This window comes from Pezoporus occidentalis, unplaced genomic scaffold, assembly GCF_034315485.1.
Source record: "Pezoporus occidentalis ecotype Australia unplaced genomic scaffold, CSIRO_AGI_Poc_V1 ctg138, whole genome shotgun sequence".
NCBI lineage: Eukaryota > Metazoa > Chordata > Aves > Psittaciformes > Psittacidae > Pezoporus > Pezoporus occidentalis.
This window is the reverse complement of record NW_026913188.1, coordinates 1,524,970-1,550,378: the sequence shown is the minus strand read 5'-3', so window position 1 is coordinate 1,550,378 and position 25,409 is coordinate 1,524,970. Positions and strand designations below refer to the sequence as shown.

General features: G+C 41.5%; 1 protein-coding gene across 1 annotated transcript; it reads left to right on the top strand.

Moving 5' to 3' along the window:
- The first annotated feature begins 1,062 nt into the window (after nucleotides 1-1,062).
- RXYLT1 (ribitol xylosyltransferase 1) lies at nucleotides 1,063-13,789 on the top strand. Its single transcript, XM_062609441.1, has 6 exons — nucleotides 1,063-1,362; nucleotides 1,860-2,030; nucleotides 3,023-3,125; nucleotides 9,667-9,981; nucleotides 11,522-11,692; nucleotides 12,776-13,789. Exons 1-6 carry the CDS (start codon nucleotides 1,218-1,220, stop codon nucleotides 13,191-13,193), a joined length of 1,323 nt encoding a protein of 440 aa, XP_062465425.1. The 5' UTR covers nucleotides 1,063-1,217; the 3' UTR covers nucleotides 13,194-13,789.
- The last annotated feature ends 11,620 nt before the right edge of the window (nucleotides 13,790-25,409 follow it).

Genomic DNA, 25,409 nt, shown 5'->3' with positions numbered 1-25,409 from the left:
TCCCAATCCAACAATCAGTGAGCAGAGACTAAGATAAATCATACCCAAAATTTAACAACAGGTTTTGTTAGAAGGGTGCAACAGAGACCAAAGAATAATTTATTAAAGGCAGTCATAACTACTAAAAACAAGTATCAGGGAGTGTTGTTGTTATCATAATATGTACAGAAAAAAAATACTTTTTACAGAGGAAAAAAATAAAAAAGCTTACTTCTATAGCTGCTTACTCTGCTCTACCTGATGTAGAGCAGAATATATCTTGACTTAGGCTTCCAAACATGCTCATAATCTTAATTTTGAAACTCCAGGTTAATTTTCCTTAGTTGGAATGAATACTTGAACAGAATAGGATTCGTTGAACGTACTTGACACTTCTGTATTTTTTTTGTTCTTTTTCCTACTTCTAAACACAGTTATTGAACCAGATGATACAGCTTTCCCCTGTATCTCCCAACTTATGATGCCTTGGAAAGAATTTTTGATGTTTGTTTACTGCTTAAAGCCCTTGTTATTAAATAGATTCTTTTTTGTTACAACTCTTCCTGCCTTTATTGAGTACCAGTCGTTCAAAGAAAACTTCAACTATTTTATATCAACTTGGATTCACAATACTCCCAGAAGTTCAGTTATGAACATTTTATAAGGAGTCAGCTGGAGCACCCTGAGACAAGATAATCTGCCACAAGATCATACAGCAAGCCTGTCTCACAGCTAAGAAAGAATCCAAGCTTTTGATTTACCAGACCTGGGCTCAGAATTCTTTTAAGTGTCATTAGCTGCTGTTGTTGGGCTTTTCACCCTCTTACACACTGCAGGACACCTCTGCTTCCTAAAATCTGGGAGATATTATTACCTTGTTTGCGCAGAGGTCAAAGGTATAGGAGGACTGCTCTAAGGTCTCACTGGAGCCTTCTCTTCTCCAGGCTGAACAGCCCCAAATCTCTCAGCCCGTCTTCACAGGAGAAGTACCTCAAAGTAGTCATCTCTCGGCTCCGGGCTGCACAGGAACCAGTGTCTTCAGCGCGCTCGCGGTCCCCCGCAGGCTGTAACGGCGATGCCCGGGAGGGCTGTGGGACAGAGGCAGGCCATGCTGCGGGAGACCCTAAACCTCCTCAGCAGCGGACGAGGCCCTGGGCTGCAGGTGCAGGCTCCTCCCGCCCGCACCAGAGGGCGCGGCTCCCGCCGCCGTCGCCTCACCGCGCCCCGCTCCGGGCGGGATGCGGGGCGCTCGCAAGCGGCTGTGCTCTGCCCTGGTAGCCGCTTACGTCCTCTTCTCGCTCTACGCGGCCTACACCGTCTTCCTCCGGCCCCGGCGCCCGGCCGCTTCCCGTCCGGCGCACCGGGATCACCGCGGCCAGCGAGGTGAGAGCGGCGGTGGGGCCGCTCCGAGCCGCCCTGCCGCGGGCGAGCGGCCTGGCTGCCACCGGCGGAGCTGCTGCGGGTGTGCGCGGGGGCCGACGCGGTTTGTCAGCCACTGCCTGCGCCAGAAAGGCCTCGGCGCCCCGGGCGTGAGGGAGCGGAGGGGCCTCCCCGCGTCGTGTCCCCGGCCCGGAGAGCACGGGCCCGGCCGAGGGCAGCGCGTCGTCTGCCAGCGCTTCTGCTCGGGAGCGCCGGGGGGCAGCCCCTGAGGGAGACGGGGCCGGGGCTGAGCCCCATCGCCGGGCCCGCGCTGGCGGCGGCCATTTCTCTGGTGCTTTGCGAGGCACCGGGCCGCGGGCCGGCGGAGGGAGAGCGCCCGACCCAGGGCGGCTGGAGGCTTGTCAGGGGCTGCTTAACATCATGAGCTGGAGAGAGTCCGTCCGTTTGCTGAACTTATCAGGTTGTTCTTTTTATGTTAATTACGCTTTTGGGTTTGTTAGATCACGTTGCCTTGGGAAATGAAGAGTGGAATCCATGGGAAGGGGACGAGAAGAGTGAGCTGGTTGCTTCTCAGCAGAGATATGAAGCTAATCTTAAGATGATAAAAAATGCAAGACCTCACTTAGAACAAATGAGCCTTAGAGTACAGATCTGGGGCAAAGCAGCAATTGGTAAGCAAAAGTAATCAGTGTCTATGAACCACTTCCTGTTACAGAACTTTGCCTTTTTTTTTTTGTCTGAAATTTGCATATATGACTAAATAATACAGATAGCTATACATGAAGAGTGTTAAGGAACTGGTAGATGTAACGCAAATTTACATTAATACCAATATATATGAGTAGTTAGACTCCAGTTTCTTTGCACCAGTTCAAGGCTGTTTTTCAGATCTGTCAAAGAAAATTGCTCAAATGGTAGAGAAACAGTTACTTTTTTCATAGAACCTAGCTTACAAGACAAGGACAGACCTCTTACTTGGCTAAACCAGAATATATATTTTTGTCACACTTCAACTTTGTGCAATAAAGCATCGCACACTGAGGAATAAGGCGTTTTCTGTATTGCAGTACTACTACTGCTGCTGAACTTTGAATTATTCCGTTGTAGAAGACACTGAGTTTCCCTTCTATATAGACTGGGGGCCAAGATCCTCTCAAGCTCTTTAACTACTACTGAAGACATATTGTTCTTATTTAGCCTTTTTTGAACATGTAAAGTTTCCAGGTTCATTTGAGCTTTACTTGCAGGTAATTGTAGAATACATTGGTATACTATGTGGTGATGCATTCCTTCACAAAAATTTGATGTGTTTCAGAAAAGCCTAAGAGAAGTATGTCCTTGAAGTGCTGATTAATATTTCCTCATTTTTAGCTGGTATGTGTACTGGAAAGATAAGCTTAGAGAAGTGGTAGAGTGGTGTATCCTTACCTGTTGATACTTTGACAGCCCAAAAATCTTTTTAAAGGCCCCAGTGTGTGAAAAATTCATCTGCACTAATTCAAAGTCATATGGAATATGACATATATGAGAAGCTTTGTCATTTCTTTCCCATGTTCTTATGTTGTTATGCTTTTTAATTTCCCATAAATATTTTATTCGCTAAGAGTATAGAGTAGGCAAGATCTGTGCACTGAAATTTTCAGTCCTGTGTTCATTTATGTAGGTCTTTACCTGTGGCAACATATTTTTGGAGGGCACCTTGAGCCACCTGAGGTGACTGCACAATGGAGAGAAGGAAGCCAAAAAGCAGGAAAAACATATTTCAGGTACTAGTTGCATGATGTTGACTTTAGTTGTGTTACCTTTAACAAATGGTGTATTGGAAAGTTAAAGAAGATAATAATAAGATGCACAGGTGCATTATTTTGTTTGTCTCAAAAGTTGCAGTTAGTTTAGGAACTGGAACAGGTTTCCCAAGGAAGTTGTGAATGCCCCATCCCTGGCAGTGTTCAAGACCAAGTTGGACAGGTGCCTCGAGCAACCTGGTCTAGTGGAAGGTGTCTCTGCCTGTAGCAGGGGGGTTGTGACTAGATGATCTTAAGGTCCTTTCCAACCCAAACAGTTCTTAGTTGCAAATACTTTATGTTTGTCATGTTTTGATAACTGTGGAATATGCACACAATTTCTGATTCAAAGTTAGCACAGAAACTGGTTACATTTATTCATGGAAAGACATACTTGAACCAGCAAATTATAGCCCAAAACTTGTAACTATTAACAAATAGAAAACTATGGAGCAGTTTCATCTGTTCTATGAAAAAATGTGGAAGGACTTACCAATGCTGAGAGGGAGGGCAGCCAAGGGACCTTGGGAGGATGGGAAAAACAACCCTAGGAAAAGTTGAAGAAGTGGGGTTTGCAGCTCATAGTTGACTGAAAGAAGCATGGAGTTGCGAGGCAAGAAAATGTCTCCTGCTATTAGTTTTTTTTCTACTCTGGGAAAAGGGACTGCACTCATTCATTCGTAAATAGGACTGTATCAAAACCATGACTTCATAGAATCATAGAGTAGTTAGGGTTGGAAAGGACCTTAAGATCATCCTCTTCCAACCCCACTGTCATGGGCAGGGACGCCTCACACTAAACAGGGCCACCCAAGGCTCTGTCAGCCTGGCCTTGAACACCGGCAGGGATGGAGCATTCACAACTTCCCTGGGCAATCTATTCCAGTGCCTCACCACCCTTACAGTAAAGAACGTCTTCCTTATATCCAACCTGAACTTCCTCTGTTTAAGTTTTAACCCATTACCCCTTGTCCTCTCACTACAGTCCCTAATGAAGAGTCTCTCTCCAGAATCCTTGTAGGCCCCCTTCAGATACTGGAAGGCTGCTATGAGGTCTCCATACAGCTTCTCTTCTCCAGCCTGAACAGCCCCAACTTTCTCAGCCTGTCTTCATATGGGAGGTGCTCCAGTCCCCTGATTATCCTCATGGCCCTCTGGATTTGTTCCAACAGTTCCATGTCCTTTTTATGTTGAGGACACCAGAACTGCACACAATATTCCAGGTGAGGTCTCACAAGAGCAGAATAGAGGGGCAGGATCACCTCCTACACCCAGGTGCAGGACCTTGCTCTTGTCATGGTTAAACTTCATGAGGTTGCCATCAGCCCCCCTCACAAGTGTGTCAAGGTCCTCTGGATGGCACTCCTTCCCTCCAGGGTATCAACCGAACCACACAGCTTGGTGTCATCAGCAAGCTTGCTGAGGGCGCACTCAATCCCACTGTCCATGTCAGCGACAAAGATGTTGAACAAGACCGGTCCCAACACCGATCCCTGAGGGACACCACTCGTTAGTGGTCTCCAGCCAGACATGGAGCCATTGACCACAACTCTTTGTGTGCGGCCATCCAGCCAGTTCATTATCCACTGAGTGGTCCATCCATCAAATTGATGTCTCTCCAATTTAGAGACAAGGGTGTTACGTGGGACAGTGTTGGAACGCTTTGCACAAGTCCAGGTAGATGACATCAGCTGCTCTACCCCTGTCCATCAGTTCCATAGCCCCATCATAGAAGGCCACCAAATTGGCCAGGCAGGATTTCCCCTTAGTGAAGCCATGCTGGCTGTCACCAAGCACCTTGTTGTTTTTCATGTGCCTTAGCATGCCTTCCAGGAGAATCTGCTCCAAGATTCTTCCAGGCACAGAGGTGAGACTGACTGGTCAGTAATTCCCTTGGTCATCTGTTTTCCCCTTCTTGACAATGGGGGTTATATTTCCCTTTTTCCAGTCGTTGGGAACTTCACCCGACTGCCATGGTTTTTCAAATATGATGGCCAGTGGCTTAGCAACTTCATTCACCAGCTCCTTCAGGACCTGCGGATGGATTTCATGAGGTCCCATGGTATGTTCACATTCTTAAGATGGTCTCGAACCAGATCCTCTCCTACAGTGAGCCTAGGGTCTTCATTCTCACAGTCCCTGCATCTGCCTTCCAAGACTTGGGTGGTACAGTCAGAGCTTTTGCCAGTGAAGACCGAGGCAAAGAAGTCATTCAGAACCTCAGCCTTCTCCAAACCCAGGGTAGCCAGTTCTCCCAATAGCTTCCTGAGGGGGCCTATGTTGTCCCTAGTCTGTCCTTTATTTGCTATGTACCTGTAGAATCCCTTCCTGTTATCCTTAATACCCCTAGCCAAGTTTAATTCTAACTGGGCCTTAGGTTTCCTAACCTGGTCCCTAGCTTGTTTCTGTTTATAACAAAAAGCATCCTGTGAGCATCTGGTTAACTGCTTGATTTACAAAGATTACACTTGAAGCAGTGCTTGTTTTAAAAGTGGGGTTTGATCTGTGATCATACATGTCTTAAGACAATTGTCAAACGTTTTATATTTAATGAACAGTATAGAACTTTGAGGTCATATTTAATATCATTTTTAAGGCTTTCTGTAAGGATACAGTAAAAGCTGAAGGATTTTTTTTTTTTTTTTACAGTCTGCAGTAGTAGCTCTCCTATAGCATTTAGTCAATTTTACCAGGATCCACTTGTTAAAAAAGCTTTCTTTTAAAGAATAAGTGATGTGCTTAACTGTTGATTCAGAAAGGCTGTTATTCATCGCACAGTAAGACAGGGTTCTAGTTGAAATTCGTAGATAATGCTTGAAGTAAATACATGATCATGAATTGAAAGGGGTTTTTTTTGAAGAAAAAGGGTACAATACTTTCTTTGGATGGAGACTTGTCCTGTAGTGTTATCTTGGTGGGAAGAGACTCTTGTTTTCCAGAAGTAAAATTTTAGAAGCTTTAGAAATCAATGGCACTGTCAGATAGATTGTCTTCTTGGTATGGATGTGAGAATTTTTTCCAAGTCCTTGCCTTTCATGTTTATAAAATGAAAGTAATTTGCTGCACTTAATGAGTCTGTCACTTGACTGATTATGGTTATTTTCTGTCTGGTGTGCTTGTTTCAGGTGAAAAATAGCCTCCCATCATTCCTTAGGGTATGCATCTCTCAAAGGAAGACTTCTATGCTAGCATTTAAATATCTTCTTGTTGTGTTTAGAGGAACCAGGGATAATAGAGTCTTTATTTTAACTTCAACTTGTATGCAGATCCTATAAAAATACAGAGTTTAAGTTTGGTACTGACGTAACAGAGGTTATAATTTGACAGGTTAGTAGGAACTTGTCGTGTAAAGCATAGAAAATACACAAATATAACTGTTACTTAAATTATTAGGATTTTGAAATTAGATTGTTCTACTTTTTACTCAAATGGGAAATGTTTGGGTTTTTTTTGGTCAGGAATAATTAGTACATGATTTTTTCTGCTCTCTGGTTATAAGATATTACAGAATTGTCGATTTCTTTAATGCCCGGCTGAGGTAATTTATCTCCAGTTGATTACTAGATGAGGCTAGAGGGAACTAGCTGAGGTGACATTTGGAGAACATGTGCTGCTGTGCAGTGTTTTGTGGCAAGTAATGATTGTTAAAACATAGAGTTCTCATGAATGTTCTTAAAGAATGTAAATCTAAAGACACAATGCCAAAATATCACTTGAACACAGGTGCATGAAAAAGCCCATTTTGTATATTTATGATAGGGAGTACACATTTTATATAGATTTTGATGGCTTCAAGTTTTTACCAAAGAAGTTGCCTAAAAAATGCTAAAGTTATCAGCTTCTTCATGTATGTGATCAGTGATTTTACCTTTTGATAAGATACAGTGATCTTGCTATTTATTACACTCTTCCAAAGAGGGAATTTATACAGACTGGTCTGCTCCAGAGTCCTCCAGTTGTTTTGTAGATGTGAATGACACTGGTGGACCCCTTCTTATAAGGCATAGTGGCTCTTTATAATGACAGCTGCACACCTTTGCCAGAGGTTCTGCAATCCCACGTTTGAATTCCTTAAGAATTCCCAAGTGAATGCCATCCAGGTCCAAATCCTCCATTTGAGAGAATATTTGTGATCTTTTACCTTATATTTCTTGCTGAAAAGAATGAGTTAGGTACAGGAATTTTTTCTGCTACAGCCTTGTCATCCCATTTTAAACTGTTGTTCCTCCAGTTCTGTAGTTGTCTTTTTGGTATATTTTTAATCTATTTTGGTTTTCATGTGTTTCAAGAACCTTTACTTTTAACCGAAGCATCTTTTTGCAAGGTGCTTTTCAAATTGCTTTTAGCATTAATTTTCTCTTTGCATTTCATGAGCAGTATTTTGTGAGGTTTGATGTCCTTGTTTGGGCAAGCTTTTAATCGTTTTCAATGTTGACCTTTGGCCTTTGACAACTTCCCTAACTTTTCTATTAAGCCATATGCGTTTTGGAGGTCTGTATTGTTTCCTTTTGGGATTGAGCACACAGCATACCTGAGCTGCTTACACAGTGGTTTTGAACAGCCTACAGGCTCCTTGCAAGCTGCTTCTTACTTGGGCTACTCCTGTCAGAGGGACTTTTTTCTCAATTTTTCTCATTTTTAATTCCTTTGTTTCATATGGAGTATCACTGTGCTGGTTGTATTTGGTACATTCCCTCCTGCTGCAGTGTTAAGCTTAATCATGCTTCTGTTGCAGAATAGTTGTTTAACACCTTTGGAGTTAAGTCTTTGTGACCCAGTCTGAAATAGCATCTTGTCATATGGGTTCTAAGACTAGTAAGGAAAAACAAGGACTTGACAGGAAAAAAGTAATTTATTGAGTCCAAAAGTGTACTCTTCCCATAGCATCCTTGAGCTAACCTTCATGTGAGTAGTGCAAATCTCTTAGAACTACTGCCTTAATTTTGTAGCTTTTGTAATCTCTCTTTGCATTTCTCAGTTGTGTTCCGACTGGGAATTAATAGTGCAGCCTAGTCCTGTGGTTTATTGGAGTATAGGATTTCCATACTTTTCTTTTTTCCCAACTTTTTTACACTGTAAAAGTTCATATTTTCCTGCACACAGGTCACTGCTTCCCCACCTGCACCTCTGGTTATTCCTGTAAAGTTGATAAGCCTCACAACACTGTGTCCATAGATGAAACACTTCTCCCCCAGGTCTCTCTTTCAAGGCAATCACTGGATTGACTATGTACATGATTCACTCTTTTGGGCATTTTGATGCTCAAGATGTTCTCTCTTAACAAATCTTTTCTCATTGTCTGTTCTCATGTCTGTTAAACTCTTGGCTCCAAAATATGCCACTCCCCCCAAGACAGCAGCATATTAGTTTAACTCAGGTTTAGAATAGTGCTTGCCTGACATCTGTCTGCTTCAGATAACCTCATTGGAATAGTTTTTACAGCTTTTGCTGTGAATTTTGTTTTCCTCACTAAGCACGCTTGACCTGAAACTGTCAGTCTTGGTGCTTCATGAGTTAAAACTCATGCTCATTCTAAATCCATTAAAACTCATTCTGAATTAAGCCTTGCTGGTAGCTGAGAAACGATAGTAATGCAGCAGACTTGGAAAACTTAACACTTAATTGGCTCATGGGGGGGGGGGGGGGGGGGTGTGTGTGTTACTGTTATTTTGTTTTCCTCTACTCTTCCCAAGCTGTAATCGCTAATCCTTTGAGTTCAGCCAATAAATAGTCTGTTAACATCTCAGTTACTGAAAAACGAGAGCTGAACCAAACACTGGTTTACTTATTTAGGTTCATAATTACCTGTTGTCAGATACTTGTAAATGATTAGTGATTTAATGATTTTGCTATTTTCTACCTGAAATATTTGTGCTTACTAGTTTATATCAGAGCGTAAAGTTTGACCTGGGTCACTCAAGCAACATAAGTTTACGTTTACTTAGACACCTCTCATGTTACAGATTCTACTCAATATCAGGCGACATGGTGGTTTTGGGGTCTAACCTTAGCTGCACCAAAATTACAGAGAAAAGTAGTATGCCAACCCAGTCCTTCATAACGATACTTGGTTTAGCATTCTCTTACAGATTTTGGGGAGGGCCTCTCTCTTGTTGTGATACAGTAGTCATTGGCTATTACAGGAATTTAAAAAAAAGTTGACTTTTGGTGAACATTAAAGTATATCCCTTTTTTTTTTTTTTTTTTACAGTTGATTGGTTTGCCCACATGTTGAGTTTTGAATATGGTGGTAGCTCTGATTTATTGACAAAATATCTTATTTTATAAGTCTGAATCTCCTTTTTCCTTAATAAAAATGAAGGCAGCTTTATTCCCATGTTAAGCTGTAAATACTAACAACAGAGACGGTTACAGCTTCACAGTTACTTTGCAGTATACTGGGTTTACTTTATTGAAGGAAAAAAGATCTTTGGAGTACAGACTGTATAGTAAGGGTGTTTATAGCATTAAGGTAAATGATTTGTCATAAGGTTGTTTACTGTTTGTATTTTGCTTTTCACAGCTTCATCACTGGTCCATCTGTAGTTCCTGGCTACTTCTCAGTTGAAGCTGAAAATGTTGTGCTAGTTCTGAATGGAAGAGAAAAAGCAAAGATCACTTACGCCACTCAGTGGTTGCATTACGCACAAACGTTAATTCAGACTCACAAACTACAGCATGTAGCAGTTGTGCTGCTTGGAAGTGAGCAGTGCAACAATGAATGGATTCAACCGTATCTGAAAAGAAATGGAGGATTTGTAAATCTACTCTTCATTACATACGATTATGCACTGGTAAATGAAGAAGATATTTTCCAGTGGCCTTTAGGAGTAGCTACGTAAGTGCTCTAGACACAAATTATGATTGAAACAGAATTGTTATGCATAAGGTATGGGAAATACTCATGAATGTTGCTGCTGATACTCAAAGCAATTATAGTAAGGAAACAGTAGAACGTGAGCCTGTTAATGATTTTCTAAATCAGGCATTGGAATCTTTGGAACTGCATTTAGCAATAAAACTGATAACAGGAAAAGAGTGCTGGGAATCAGGGAGCTTAAAAAAATGAACCTGTGTCTGGTTAACCAGGTTTTCTGTTTGATTATTTTTTTCTCTCGTAGATCTGTTGTTGAGATTTATCATAACTGCTGATGTACTACATACCAGTGACACGGGGATTTAAAAGATACTTATGTAATTAAATTTCAGCTACTGCTTGTTTAGGAAAGGGATGGTACTGGTGGTACTTTTTTTTAACACTTGTTATTGCTCTCAATAGGAAATTTTATAGCTCCCATTTGGAATTACTATACTCCAGTATCACATATAAGCTGGTTTAACTGCTTACTCACAAAAACATTTTTGATGTGCTTACTGCTTAAGCTATATGGGGTATATAAAGGTTTGGTTCAGTTAGATGCACTTTTATTCTGTATTAATGAGTTAGTAGTGGTTTAGCTACTTCTGGTAATATAAGATGAAAAGACTGGACTGGGTTGCCCAGGGAGGTTGCGAATGCTCCATCCCTGGCGGTGTTCAAGGCCAGGTTGGACGAGACCTTGGGTGATATGGTTTAGTGTGAGGTGTCCCTGCCCATGGCAGGGGGGTTGGAACCTGATGATCTTAAGGTCCTTTCCAACCCTAACTATTCTATGATTCTGTTCTATGATTCTAAAAGGTTAGTGCTAGCCCCTCAGCTGCAGCAGTGTTTCACTGACTGTCATGCTGACCAAAGTAAGTGAAGTACGATTCAAAGAATCAGTCAAAATAAAAATGTCTGATGTGGTGAAAAGGTGTCTTGAAGGGTGACATACAATTTACATTGGATTCCAGGACTTTACATTGGTTTTGTTGAGTCCAAAACCACAAGTTAAATAGCTTGTATGACAGCTATTTTGTGGCCAGAAGATTAGATTAATGAAGTCCACCCAGATCAAAGTGAGATTTTTACTTTGAGAGGATACCAGTGTTATTTTCAGTTACTAAGCATGTCCAGAGTTTGAGGTAGATGACACTTAAACTCCATAGTTACCATTAACCTGGCCATTTCAGTTATAACTAGAGGTTGTACCAAGAACAGATGCTTTTGTAAAAGCATGTTTCTCAAGGATGCTTTGTAACATGCACACATAATGTCTCTGATGTCAAAAGAAAACATAAGTATTTTGGAAAGTCTCTGAGGGCAAAGGGAATAGAGACAAACTATCAGGAGACAACTTGCACTGGCTTGCCTGTGTGTCTGTGTTTATAGATGTATATTGGGAACAAATAGGTTGTTTTAGTCTTAGAATCTGCTGCAGTAAAGATGAAATGGTGTAAAATGGTTTTTTTTTTGACATAAAACATACACTTGTCTAATGCATATGTTGTTTTTACAGCTACAGAAATTTTCCAGTTGTAGAACCCAGCTGGTCAATGCTACATGATCCAAGATCTTACTTATGTAATTTCTTAGGAACAGTTTATAAGAACTCTTCTAGGGAAACGCTAATGGAAGTTCTGCAGCAGGATGGGCTTGACAACCTTTGCTGGATTGCAGCCAGAGAACAGTAAGACTTTGATTTACTTGGTGAAAATATTCAAACTTTTTTTGCTTAGTTCATTATTACCAATCCTTTATTGAATGTTAAAAAATAGTACAAATAAATGTAACCAGTCAGAATTAAAACAGAGGACATTCCTAACACTCTTTGTTTAGGTCTTCATAACACGACAGCCTTTCTGTTGCCATCTTGTACATAAAGCATATTTTTAAAGATACAGAAAAATCCCTGATGTATACTACGTACAAAGACCATATTATTTTTTTTTCCTTACATACATTTGATTATTGTGGGAGAAGAAAGAATTCTGATGTATCTTGTGTATGTTAATATCTCAGTAGAGCAAAAAAGATATCTGTGTTTTGTTGTATTCCATGTAAGAGACTGGCTTTAATCTGCACAGCACAGATCTCATTTCAAGTAAGTAGAACAGATCTTTTGACTAACAGCATCAGGGTTCTGATTGTATGTATTAATTTTGCCAGGCAACACCTGTAAGATGTTTGATAGCATTGGAAAGACCTCAGCTACCCTGATGAAGAACCTCAGGAGCTGGATTGTATCTGTGACATAAAAGATATTCTGAGGTGCTTCAAGCAGATGGATTCAGCTTAATGGCTTGCTTTGCGTTCTAACTTTTGAAGCCCAAACCTCAATTGAGTTCCAGTGCTTAAGGTCCAGAGAAAACAAAAAAGATCATTAAGAAGTCCATTGAGTGTCTCCCTTTATGCCTGTTTCTGAACTGTGATGTGAAGCAAATTGACATATGCATCATCCGGGTCATGCAGATTTAAAGGGGTGTTTCAATTTGCTTGTTGTACTTCTAAGTATAAAAAATTTCCTAAAAGGACCATATCTTAAAAGTGTTACAATCTATTTTTAACAGTGACTGGCGTTTTCAGAAAACTTTTAGAAGACTCTTTACGTATAGTTTAGACAAAAAGTAAAAGCCAGTTGATTGTGTATGCAATGTGAAACTCATGTTGACAGCATTTTCAGTTTTACAGATAATTGAAATGAAAGCATATCTCTTTTCATGGCAGTGCCTATAGGGAAAAATACTAATTTTCAACCACTTTACCTTCCTAGGTGGCAGCCTCAAGAAACAAATGAAAGTTTCAAAAACTATCAAGATGCCTTGCTGCGAAGTGATTTGACATTGTGCCCAGTGGGAATAAATACAGAATGCTATAGAATTTATGAAGCTTGTTCATATGGATCTCTGCCTGTTATAGAAGATGTAATGACACCAGGTGATTGCGGAAATTCATCAATGTACCACAGTGCTCCATTACAATTATTAAAGACCATGGGGGCTCCATTTATCTTTATTAAAAACTGGAAAGAGCTTCCTGCTGTTCTAGAGAAAGAAAAAAAAATGAGCTTACAAGATAAGATTCAAAGGAGAAAAAAGCTTTTAGAATGGTATCGAAATTTCAAAGCATGGATGAGACAGAAATTCATTAGTAGTCTGGAAAATTCATTTTTATCCACTGATAAAGGGTAAATTGTCCCTTTTGAAAATCTAGACAGGGTGAATGCATTCCTTTTGAAGTCAACAGAATTGCGCTAGCTTGGCCAGGAGCTACGTTTGGTCCTCCATCCTTAACAATTTCCAGAGAGGCTGTTGACTTAGCAGGATGATAGTCTATAAGGATGTCAACAATTTTATTACTAGTTTCACAATTACCATGTTGCTGTGTGACCTGATAATTTATTTTTTTTTAAAGAGAATATCTTTTGAGCATGTGAAATTGTTAAAATCCAACATGAGAACAGCAGTTGTGCTCAAAGAGAAGGAAGGGAAAAGCTGTATTGTACAGGGTAATTTATTATGTAGACTGAAGAAGAGAAGTATGATTATAGCAAAATTGCCAGGTTTAGCACAGTCAGTAAAATATATCCTGGTAAGGTGCTTGTTTTGGAAATGTGAACTGTTTACTTGATTGACATTTCATTTCCAAGAAGGTGGCCATAAAGCTAATTAAACACTGTGGAATAAAAATGTTTATTTCAAGGTAAAAACAGAGACCTTTTTCTTAGAAATGCTTCATAGCAATTTATTTCTCCTTTAACTTCAGATATCAAAATTGTTTTCTTTCATTTCTGTTTAGTCTTGGGACATAACCCTTCTGAAGTTCTCTGCTGGGAGTATTCATTACCTGCAATTACAGCTGCACATTCCGAACAGCAGGCTTTAAACGTGAATCTGCTTGTAGCTTATCTCGTTGCTCAACATCTGCTGAAACTTGTCAATTCCAAAAGATGGCAGAAGTATAATAGTGCATGTTTATGATAGTACGTGTACAACAAGCAGTTTCAACAGGTTTTGTTAAACGTAGCTCAAGGGAACTGTTACTGTTCTTGTACATAGAATCATAGAATAGTTAGGGTTGGAAAGGACCTTAAGATCATCAGGTTCCAACCCCCCTGCCATGGGCAGGGACACCTCACACTAAACCATATCACCCAAGGCCTCGTCCAACCTGGTCTTGAACACTGCCAGGGATGGAGCATTCACAACCTCCCTGTGCAACCCATTCCAGTGCCTCACCACCCTAACAGGAAAGAATTTCCTCCTTATATCCAGTCTAAACTTCCCCTGTTTAAGTTTTAACCTGTTACCCCTTGTCCTATCACTACTACATCAGAAATGACTGTGTAATGAGTATTACCTTCAGGGTGTTCAGCTGAGCAGTGTTACTGTTAAAACAACAGTGGCATACCAAAGGTGGTGTTAACAAACAGTTTGCTGTTTTCGAGTATCGGTGTCCCCTGTGTGTTCGTCCTCATGCAGGAATTCAGAAGCCAGTGGCTATTACTGCTAAGTAATATCTATTTGCGTAATGATACTGTCTAGTTCTGGAATAAACCACACACAGAAAAACCCCCAAATAAGCAAGCAAGCAACAACAAAAAATTACATAAACCCAGTGGTTTTTAGTTTGCTAACAGTCAATGATATTCATGGTGGCTGCTCTAGATCTTGGTATAAGGTGTGTTTCTGAACACCTGGATTTTAGGAGCTTGTATTCTGTATGCATAGAAGAAAAAGCTAGTGAAAATGATAGTTAATCCCCTGCACAACACGTCCAGGCAGGAGCAGATAGTATCTAATGTCAGTGAGAACATGAAGAATCAGTTCAGTTGTTTGAGAGCATGCATGCTCTGCTGTTGCAGTCAGCCCTCTGGTTTGAGCTGGAATGGTGAAGTATGGCTTTCCAGAGCACAAAACATGAACTTGAAGCCTCTTATAACCATGCATGCTGTTGGAGAGGGATTTCAGCACAGAACCAAGCCTGTCCTGGTCAAGAATGCTAATTGTAACCTCAAATATTACACAGATTGCTCATTATGCAGTGTATTGCATCAGATTTAGATTTGTATGCAGAATAGATAACTACCAGTTTCATTATTTGAGGTATTTCCTGCTGATGAAAACTACATTAAGCTGGATTGCTTTTCTATAAGAAGAAGCAGATCTAGCTTCTCAGAATTTTATGTAACTTTTGTCTCTCCTACATAATTCTGAACCTTTTAAGAATGGCTGTGAACACGTGGTTTAAACTGTTTAAAAGTTCAGCTTCTAGAGAGCAATATGTTTCCAAAGAAACAGAACTAGTCTTTATAACTGCTGGTAATCCTGTAGATAAGGAAGTGGCTTGCAAACGATCCAGCTGCCAATTGCTTACCATTCTTGAACATTTAAATTGTGACTGTGTTTCAATAGTGAGGTTTTCTGATGTTTTTAGATACTCTTAGTAACTGGAACTTACACAATGACTGATACTACTAGGAGCTTTCTAGAAGCCTTTATCACAGCACTTACTAATGAATTAGGATTGCTGTGTGCTAGAATCTCTCTTGGCTTATTGCCTTCACCAAAACACTTGCAAACCCACAGAAATACAATGCTGTTACTTCTTGGGAAACAGTGCATTTTAGTAATAACCTCTGAGAGCTGGGCAAACTCAGAAGCAGCTTCCATGCTATAGAGTCCTAAAGTATTTCCAGGAATTCTTCCTGCTGGGGTGGGAAACATGGATGATGGTTGAACAAGGTTATGTTTATTTTGGCATGTTCATAAAGACTGACACTGGGAGAGACAGAAGTATTTCAAATGCAGTTCCAATTGTGCTGTAAGAAACTGCTGCTTCCAAGAAAATTGTTACCATAAGGCATGTTGGGACTGCCATTTTCAAGTAGCTAAGGAGGAGTGTAATGTTTATGTAGTGCAGTGAATCCTACACAAAGGATTTGATGAATCACCACCCAAAAAAAAAAAAAAGCTGACCTAATGAAAGTGTGCTTGAAAGGACATGGAACTGTTGGAACAAGTCCAGAGGAGGGTCACAAGGATGATCAGGGGATTGGAGCACCTCCCATATGAAGACAGGCTGAGGAAGTTGGGGCTGTTCAGCCTGGAGAAGAGAAGGCTGCATGGAGACCTCATAGCAGCCTTCCAGTATCTGAAGGGGGGCTGTAGGGATGCTGGGGAGGGACTCTTCATTTGGGACTGTAGTGACAGGACAAGGGGTAACGGGTTAAAACTTAAACAGGGGAAGTTTAGATTGGATATAAGGAGGAAATTCTTTCCTGTTAGGGTGGTGAGGCACTGGAATGGGTTGCCCAGGGAGGTTGTGAATGCTCCATCCCTGGTAGTGTTCAAGACCAGGTTGGACTAAGCCTTGTGTGACATGGTTTAGTGTGAGGTGTCCCTGCCCATGGCAGGGGGGTTGGAATGTGATGATCTTAAGGTCCTTTCCAACCCTAACTATTCTATGATTCTATGATGTACAGTTTACATTGGATCCCAATGGTGGGTTTTGGTTTTGACTACACAAAGATAAATAAGTTTGTACAATAAGCCCTTCTAGCATCACTCCAAAGTGACGCTAAGGTTTTAAACTCTTCTCATCTCAGCATCTTATGCAGTTACAAAGTATTGCATAACTTTCTTACTCATCACCTGTCCAGAAATAATGACTGATAATCCCCGCGATAAAGAAACAGCTTGCAAATGGTCACGTTACCGATTGGTACTTAAACTCCTTGGGTGGGTCAAATGTTAGGATTTCTTCAGTGCCTCCTGAACAATAAAAGCAGGTAAATGGGTATATATTTTTATCTTGTCAATATAAATCCTTTTCACATCTTTACTTGAATCTGAGCATGGAGGACTGCTTTGAGTGTTAAAACCCCTCCGTGTGACTTAAAGAATGTAAAAGCTGAAATGGCACTAGGATTGAAAACTGACTGTGAAGAGGAATGCCTGTGGGAAAAAGTTTAGAGCTGAAATATGTTTCTTATGTCTTTACTTCAGAGTTTTTAAGAGGAAATCCATCAGAGAGCTGGAACTATACAGTAAAACAGCAAGGCAAAGAGTTTCAAAACAGGCTATGTGACATTAGTCCCCTAGGGTCTGGTGTTTCAGTTTGGCTCGTATTTTAAGCATTTCTGATACAAGGTCCAATAAAGAGGCCTCAGTCTTCAAACTGCTACACAATTTGAAACTCAAGAACCTGTTAAGATAGCTCTAGTTCAGTACCCAAAAGCCACTGCCTGGTTTAGAGAAGCTGGCCACGCAGCCATGTATTTGTACAGTAACATCTACCTCCTGGTTGTGCTGAGTGCCCTGGCAGCATGTGCTTTTCTATTCACGTTTTCCTCTCTGGGACCTGAGTGCAAGTCAGTGAATACCGCTGTAGTAGAACACAAGGTGATTCTGATCCGTAGTCACACACAGATGTGTTTTGTCAAGCATGCCACGGAATAACGTGACTCATTCTCTCAGCCAGTCTTGCACCAGCTTAATCAGAGATGGATAGTTTTAGGTAAGTATCCTTAAATTGTTTCCTAGTTGATACTCGGCACAGTCCCATCTGACAGTGTGAAATGTCTGATTTTCATGTGACAGTGTTTCCAGTTCCTATGGTCTTCTTTTTTTTTTTTTTTCATCTTCAGGAATGTATCATCTGTGGCTTGAGCCGCATTTAAAAAAAGAAAAAAAAACCTGCCCCCCCCCCCAAAAAAAAAGGCAAACGGAAAACCCCCACAGAACTGAAGCATTATACACAATTGCCATTAAATGTGTTTTCAGAAGATATGAGATGCAAAATAAATGCATCAAACAGAAATGAGTCATTCACTAACATCCAGATGAAGACATAACCCATTGAAAGACAGCAAGTTGTGCAGGTGGCCACAAATAAAGAAAAACTAATCTCTGAATGACTGAAATTAGCTTGATTCTTTCAGATGAAGTTATTCAAACAGCATAAATCTGTTAAATTTTGAAGCTTGCTGTATCAAAATCTTTTTGTACAGGGCCCAGAAAACAAGGTTTCTGCGTAAGTGATTTCCTTCTTTTCATGGTTTCCCCTCTACAATGGAGTTTTCTGAAGAATAAGAGTAGTCATAGAATCCCAGAGTCACAGAATGGTTTGGGTTGGAAGGGACCTTAAAGATCATCTAGTTCCACCCCCCCTGCCATGCTCAAAGCCCTGTCCAACATGGCCTTGTCCCTGGCCATGAGGGGAGATCCACCGTAAGTAATATTCCCATAGGAGATGCTGAAACATCTTCCTCTGAGGCTGCTTATTTACTACACTTCAGTATTTGTGACAACCCTTGTCAGCAATGGGGCTAACATGGAGCTAGATGCTAAACCACAAAATACTCTGGGACTGAAATACTCGGGTGCAAGCCTTTGGTCCAGCAGGGACACTGCCATTGCTGCTGCCCAGCAACCATTTCAGAAGCATTACTACAGTTTAGGGCTGTGTCCAGTGTCTTTGCCCCTACTTTTGACTGGGGGAAAAAAATGTTTCCTTTGTCACGGTGGAAAGCTGGGAATAATAAGCGAATCTTGAAATTCTGTGTGAGACATGAAAACAGTCCTATGCTATAGGAGACAAAGGAAACCATCTTTTTCTCTGGAGGAACTTGAGAGACCCAAAGAAATAATGTCTGACAGGCTTTGGCATAAAAATTGGTTATTTTTTACTTCTCATTTTCTTCCACTTCTCTTTTCTCTTTCTCATACTAATCGTATTTTCTGTTGAATGGCGTTTCATCAACATAACACTATGCTAGAATCAAACTATTTGAACAGTAAAATCTAACCTGTAATGGTGAAATGTAGCAGCAACGTTTGGATCTTGCTTGATACTAAAGAATTTTACAGGAAAAGCAGTACTCAAAGATGTCCCACATACTGGACAGGATACTGTCACTGTTTAACCACCTCTTTTTATTCATTAAAATGTGCAAAACCATGAATATATTAAGAATTGTGCCTGTTTCACTGAAACTCAAATTATTATAATGGTCCTGAGCAAATTTAGTAACAGAACTAAGCTTGAAGGTAGAATACTTGGTAGATTCTACTAAGAATACTTAGTAGGTATCCTTATTACAAAGTTTGGTAGTAACATAAATTAGGCAATTGCTACTTAGTTTGGTAGTAACATAAATTAGGCAATTGCTACTTCAGGTGTAGCACAAAGATTTCTTTGTATCCTTAAAAAAAGAACTATTGTATCAAAAGGTAGATATTTTTTAAAACAATGTTCTCTTGTCTGCTACCATTGCATGTGAGGAAAGTAGGTAGTTTGATTTCAAAAGAGTTACTCTTAGTTTCCACAAACGCAGCCCAATGGACTTGAGCTTATGGATTCTCTTTTTGAATATGGATCTCTATATTCCTTATGAATATGGATCTCCATATTCATTCTGAATATGGTAATTGAGAATTAAAGACAGCTCTGTTTCCACTAAGGGGAAATGGAATGTCCTGATTAATTGCTGTAGGAATGTAAACAGTGTTTCACACTTCCTTCAAATGCCTGCATAGATTTAGGACAGTGATGTGTGCTCTCTGGTATGCAGACTTTAATTGCATATTCCTTATTGCTGGAGGGCTCCGTTTATTAATTTAATAGTGATTTATCAATCTCTGTCAATGCAGTCCTTTGCTGATGATTGTAGAGTATCATGATTGCTTTAAAGTGAAAACCAAGTAGTCTCGCTAATGCTAAAACTGAAGACAATATACCATCTGATGAGTTTACAAGCAGGAATCTGCAGGTTATGCCATGTTGTACCAATTTTCCTTCTTCCCCTGTCTGATTTGACTCTGTTTCTTTTATGTCTTGTTTCTTTTTTAGACCCTGAGAGCTGATTTTACTCTGCTGGCCCTCTTTTCACATTGTTATTTTTAGACCATAGCAAATTGCCTTCTACCTGGTAGGGATATAATTTCCTTGTCCCCATGGAGAATTTCTACCAGTTACCAAATCTTTGTGTAGATTAAATTAGGCTTTTGCTGAATTTCTGCCTTAGCAAAGCTTTTGCTGTTACACAGCATGCTACCAAAGTATCTATCTGTAGGATATTACATTATCTGAGTGCTTGTTTCTTAAGCATTTACAGTCTGTTGTATCAGATTTTTGACTGTATTAAAAGTTCAGTGAAAAGGATTATGTTTGTAGGAGCAGAAAAGAGGACTAACTTCAAACATCTCTTTGGTTTCCATTTTGCAGCAAGGAATGCACTTTATTCCCGGAATGAAACCTCACATGCAACTATAGATACCTGAACATAGCTTATGGTATTTGACATCGAAGTCCTAGACATTGGTTCATGACTTTTGAGATCTGAATTCAGTTCACCACAACAGAAGTTACTAAATGCCTAATCTACCAGAGGATATTCACACCCAGTGCAAAACCTATGAGAGGTCAGTTCTGCTTGGATTAGCTCTCAAAGGAACAGTCTTTTGAACTACTGCTGGACAGCCTATGGTGCTTGGCCTGCTGGTGAGCTGTGTAACACCAGAAAGTGGTCCTCAGAACCGCTGCTTCTTTTGTTTCTCAGTTGCAAGTACACATTCCTCAGCTGCAGATAAATAAGTTCTCCCTGCCACTGGGGTTTGTGGTGAAACAGCACATCATTTACTACTGATTTTCAGTAAAGCATTTGCAAACTTGGGCTTGGGGATGCTGGTCGATGAGAAAATGAACATAAACCGGTTTCAGTGTGCGCTTGCAGCCCAGAAAGCAACAGTATCCTGGGCTGCATCAAAAGGAGCGTGACCAGCAGGTCGAAGGAGGTGATGCTGCCCCTCTACTCTGCTCTTGTGAGACCTCACCTGGAGTATTGTGTGCAGTTCTGGTGTCCTCAACATAAAAAGGACATGGAACTGTTGGAACAAGTCCAGAGGAGGCCACGAGGATGATCAGGGACTGGAGCACCTCCTGTATGAAGATAGGCTGAGAAAGTTGGGGCTGTTCAGCCTGGGGAAGAGAAGGCTGCGTGGAGACCTCATAGCAGCCTTCCAGTATCTGAAGGGGGGCTATAGGGATGCTGGGGAGGGACTCTTCACTAGGGACTGTAGTGATAGGACACGGGGTAACGGGTTAAAACTTAAACAGGGGAAGTTTAGATTGGCTATAAGGAGGAAATTCTTTCCTGTTAGGGTGGTGAGGCACTGGAATGGGTTGCCCAGGGAGGCTGTGAATGTTCCATCCCTGGTGGTGTTCACGGCCAGGCTGGACAGAGCCTTGGGTGGCATGGTTTAGTGTGCGGTGTCCCTGCCCACAGGAGGGGGGTTGGAAGTGGATGATCTTCAGGTCCTTTCCAATCCTAACTATTCTATGATTCTAAACATGAAATACAACTTGTTAAAAATATACCTGTGTGTTCAGTATTTTACTAGTAATTCCTCCATCATCAAAGGTCAGTGTGGTGCAAGGAGGAGGCTATGCTCTCCCCCCACCGCTGGCCGTTGTGTGCTCCCTTGGTTTAAAACCCACTGGTTACTCCAGAGCTCACACACCCACCCATGGAAATTCCTCTACTTCTGCTCCTCTGTGTGCACCTGGGTTCCCAGTCTGGTCAGAGCTGAACAACTCCATGCTTATCTCCAGCCAAGTGTCACTCCTCAGACTATGTATGCTCATGGTCCTTTCCTTCGGGGCCCATTACACATGGCCGCAGCATGCCTGATGCACACCTCTTGGGCCGGATTCTTCAAAGAGGAAAGGCAACCAGTTTTGTTCAGACAGCATCACCTGAGATGGAGGGGATTATGGCTGTTCTTTCATGTCACGGCTCGGGCGTGCGAGCACTTCCTCAAGGTGTGTAAGAACTGGGCTCAGTTTTCTTCTCCACCTGTGAAAACTTGAACCCACATGTCCCAACTCCCAGAAGGAAAAACGCACTGAGTGTCAGCATAGACTGGAGTAGGCTTTTCTCCATGTGATTTCACCCCTCTCTTCACAAAACCTTCCAGTATTCAGTGGGATAGCAAATATGCCTATATTGGTTATGGCATCTACCTAGAGGACAGACATCCTGAGTTCCTGCCTCTGTTCCAGATGTTCACAACTGATAATCATTAGGTAAACACCATTTCCCCACCACTTGTTGCAACCCACCTTCCTTGTAAGGCAACTTACTTCTATAGGGACTTAAGATGCATAATTCAGCACAAGGGGCTTCACTGCAGGGATCAAACACCTAAGTTGAACACTGCAATGCTGAGCTTCATGCCACTTCAATGGCCTGTACAAACCTAACCCAGCATACCTCTGTGGCTCTGGTCACAATATGAATGGGAGACACTACACCCATATAACATAAACCAGTGCAGGGCTATAAACTTAGATCCGGAAAGCTGTAATGCTACATCCCTCACGCATCCAAATGCAGTGGTATGTCCATAAGGCTCTCAGAGAGGTTCACAAGGAGCAGCATCACACTGTGCACAGCAGTCCCCTGGCTAGCATAGTTGCCACTGGCTCCTCTTCTTGCTACATGCCTGCAATGGCAATGTAAATATGGGGTCAACCTGAACAGTGTTAATAAAAAATAGCTTGTAAGTATTTTAGAAAGAAACAGAGCAGCAGGAGTACCGTACCTCGAGAGTGATTTTGAACTCCTGAGTTTAGCTCTGGCTCCGTAATCCCCTCTTTGCCAGTTTCCCTGTTTGTAGAACAGTGATGTCTCTCCCACTTCCCATGGATGCAGATGTTTGTGAAGCTGTACTGATCTGCTGGTGTTTGGTCAGTGGGCTGATGGTTCAGACTGGGAGGGGGCAGGAGTGTGACTACACCAGATTTTGCAGTCTGAGGAACCAAAATTAGCCAAAGCCCTAAGGCCTGGAATCAACAAGACATTTCTGCTGCATATAGCACCTACCGATCTCCCCCCTTTTCTCTGTTGACTTTAATTAGTGTGTCTCAGTTACTGACTGACCCTCCTTCACACAACATTTGTTCTGTCACAGGAGCATAGCTTTTCCCTGTTGGTTTCACAGTCTGTCAGTAACACCTTGTTCTCCAGTGTCTTGATTGCTCTGATATTTCATCAGTGGTGGCTCTTCTCCTTCAGGGCTTTGACTAATTTCAGTTCCTCAGACTGCAGTCATCTGGCATAGTCACTCATGAACATAGCTATCCTGCTGCTGCCTTCTGCTACACATAGAGGTAACAGATACTGAAGGGAGCCATTGTTTTGTTATGATCCAGAGTCTTGGAATGACCGTACATCACTTTGATATACCTCTCTCAGTATGAGAAGTATAAATCAAGAACTTTGCTAATGATTTCTCAGCTGGTTAATGTAGGAAGGATATGCAACATTAACGTGAAGGGTGTGTTAGACAGCAATAGGCAAAGGGCTGACTTGTAATGGTTCAGTAGGCAGAAAAGAGAGACAGAGACAAACACTGCAAAATCACTGCATATTTTATGAACTTGCAGCAACACTTGACAAAGAAATATGCAATTTGCTAAGAAACAACTACAACTGCACCAAAACAAATACAAAGTTTTCACCTTCATGGTTTTTTCATCTATCACCTATAATCAACAGTCTGAGTTCTGGTGACCTCATTGGTAGTGTTTTGTAGGTGGCATTTCACGTGGATGGGATAGCAGAAGGAAAGAAATCCGAGGCTCCAACAGCATGGGAGAAATGAGGACTGGGGGCAGCAGTAGCAAGGTCTGCTTCGAGTATCTTCAAGCACTGCCCAAGGCAGTCACTTCCCACTCTTACTTTTACTACTTGTGTATATCCTGGAGGCCACAGTTTCAGGAGTCACCAGTGAGGTGACTCGGTAATATGGGTAAGTGCACTCTTCACAGAGACAAAAGACAGCCAGCAACTAAGGGTTTGGGTAGATTTTCCCTGAGTTTATCCCAGACACACTTGACACAACACTCCTGTGCTGTGCTTTCTGAAAGCTGGATACTTAGAACTCGAGCAGAGCTGAGATCTCTGAGCAGGTGGGTTTTATTTAAACAACAAATTCATAGCATGGTGGCAGAAGGGGAGCTAAATCAGAAGTACTGGAGACAACCACAGAGACATAGCAGATCTCACACTGGTAAGGGGTACTGCTGCTCCAGTTCTGCAGAAGCAAGGTCAGGGATCACTCATTGTCAAGGCTATTCACGACTGGTTGAACTGGAAAACAGAATTTGAGCATCTTAGATGAGAACACCCTAAAGAGCAAAACAGAAGAGGAGCAATGTGTCTGATAAGATTACGGGCTAAACCGTAATGTTGTCTTTGATTTTGGTGATTAAAGAAGCAAACTTTTACAATATTTTAATTTGAAAGTTTTAAAAAACCTTTTATCTCCTCCTGAAATATTCACTACCTCACCTTCAGAAGGATTAGAGAAAGATTCTGTGCAAAATTTCAGCACATCCCTCCTTACTCTAATGTAAGATTGCAACTGGTGAAGGTGAAGTACTTTGACTTTCTCTGCCTGAAATAACATGAATTGTAGTCAGCCATGAAAAGCCACCACTGATCATCTGAGGGAAGAAGGATGCTTGGGGAAGGTAAGCAGCAGGAGCTGTTGTACTGGCTCTGGCTGGGGTGGAGTTAACTTTCCCCTATGGTTTGGATCTGTGACTAACCCATGCTGATACCACCAACATTCTGGTTATTACTGAGCAGTCCTTCATAGTCTTGATGCTTTCTTTTTGTCTCTCTCTGTCCCCTCCCATGCAGTGAGAAGGCAGGGACACAGCAGGGACATCTGACCCAAACTGGCCGTAGGGATATTCCCTGTGATATATCAGCTCAGCACTAAAAAACAGGGACTTTGTATTGCAAAGCAGTCATTGCTTGGAGAGTGGCCCGGCATTGATCTGCTTATGTGAGATTCACTGCCTCATTCACGAGGCGAATGCTTGTTTTATCACCTCATATGGTGAATGCTTTCCCCCCCCCCTTTTCCCCTTCACTTATTAAACTATTTTTATCTTGGCCTATGAGCACTGTTGCTTCAGCTCCTCCTGTTCTCTCCCCTGTCCTGCTGAGAGGCTGTGTGGGTTCTTAGCTGCTGGCCGTGTTCAATCCACAACAACTTTCCATAACTGTGGTTCTCTTTATACCAATGTATTAGGCAGTGCTGATGACTGCTTAGATACGGTTTGGCCCTTAGATGGTTTGCAGAGCTCAGCATTTTGTGATATCTTGATGCTGTGCATCATGTAGCCTCTGGAGAATTTCAGTTCAGGGATGATCAAAAGTAACCCAGTTCACCAGTGGTCCATCTTGTACTACATTCTACTGTCTTGCCCTCATTAGAGTGTGTAATCAGAAATCACTTTATATTTGATAGGCCAAATCACTTGTTACCTGGTTAGTTGATGATATGTTTTACTGATTTGCTGAGCTGACTAGATGTCACCTATGGTTCACA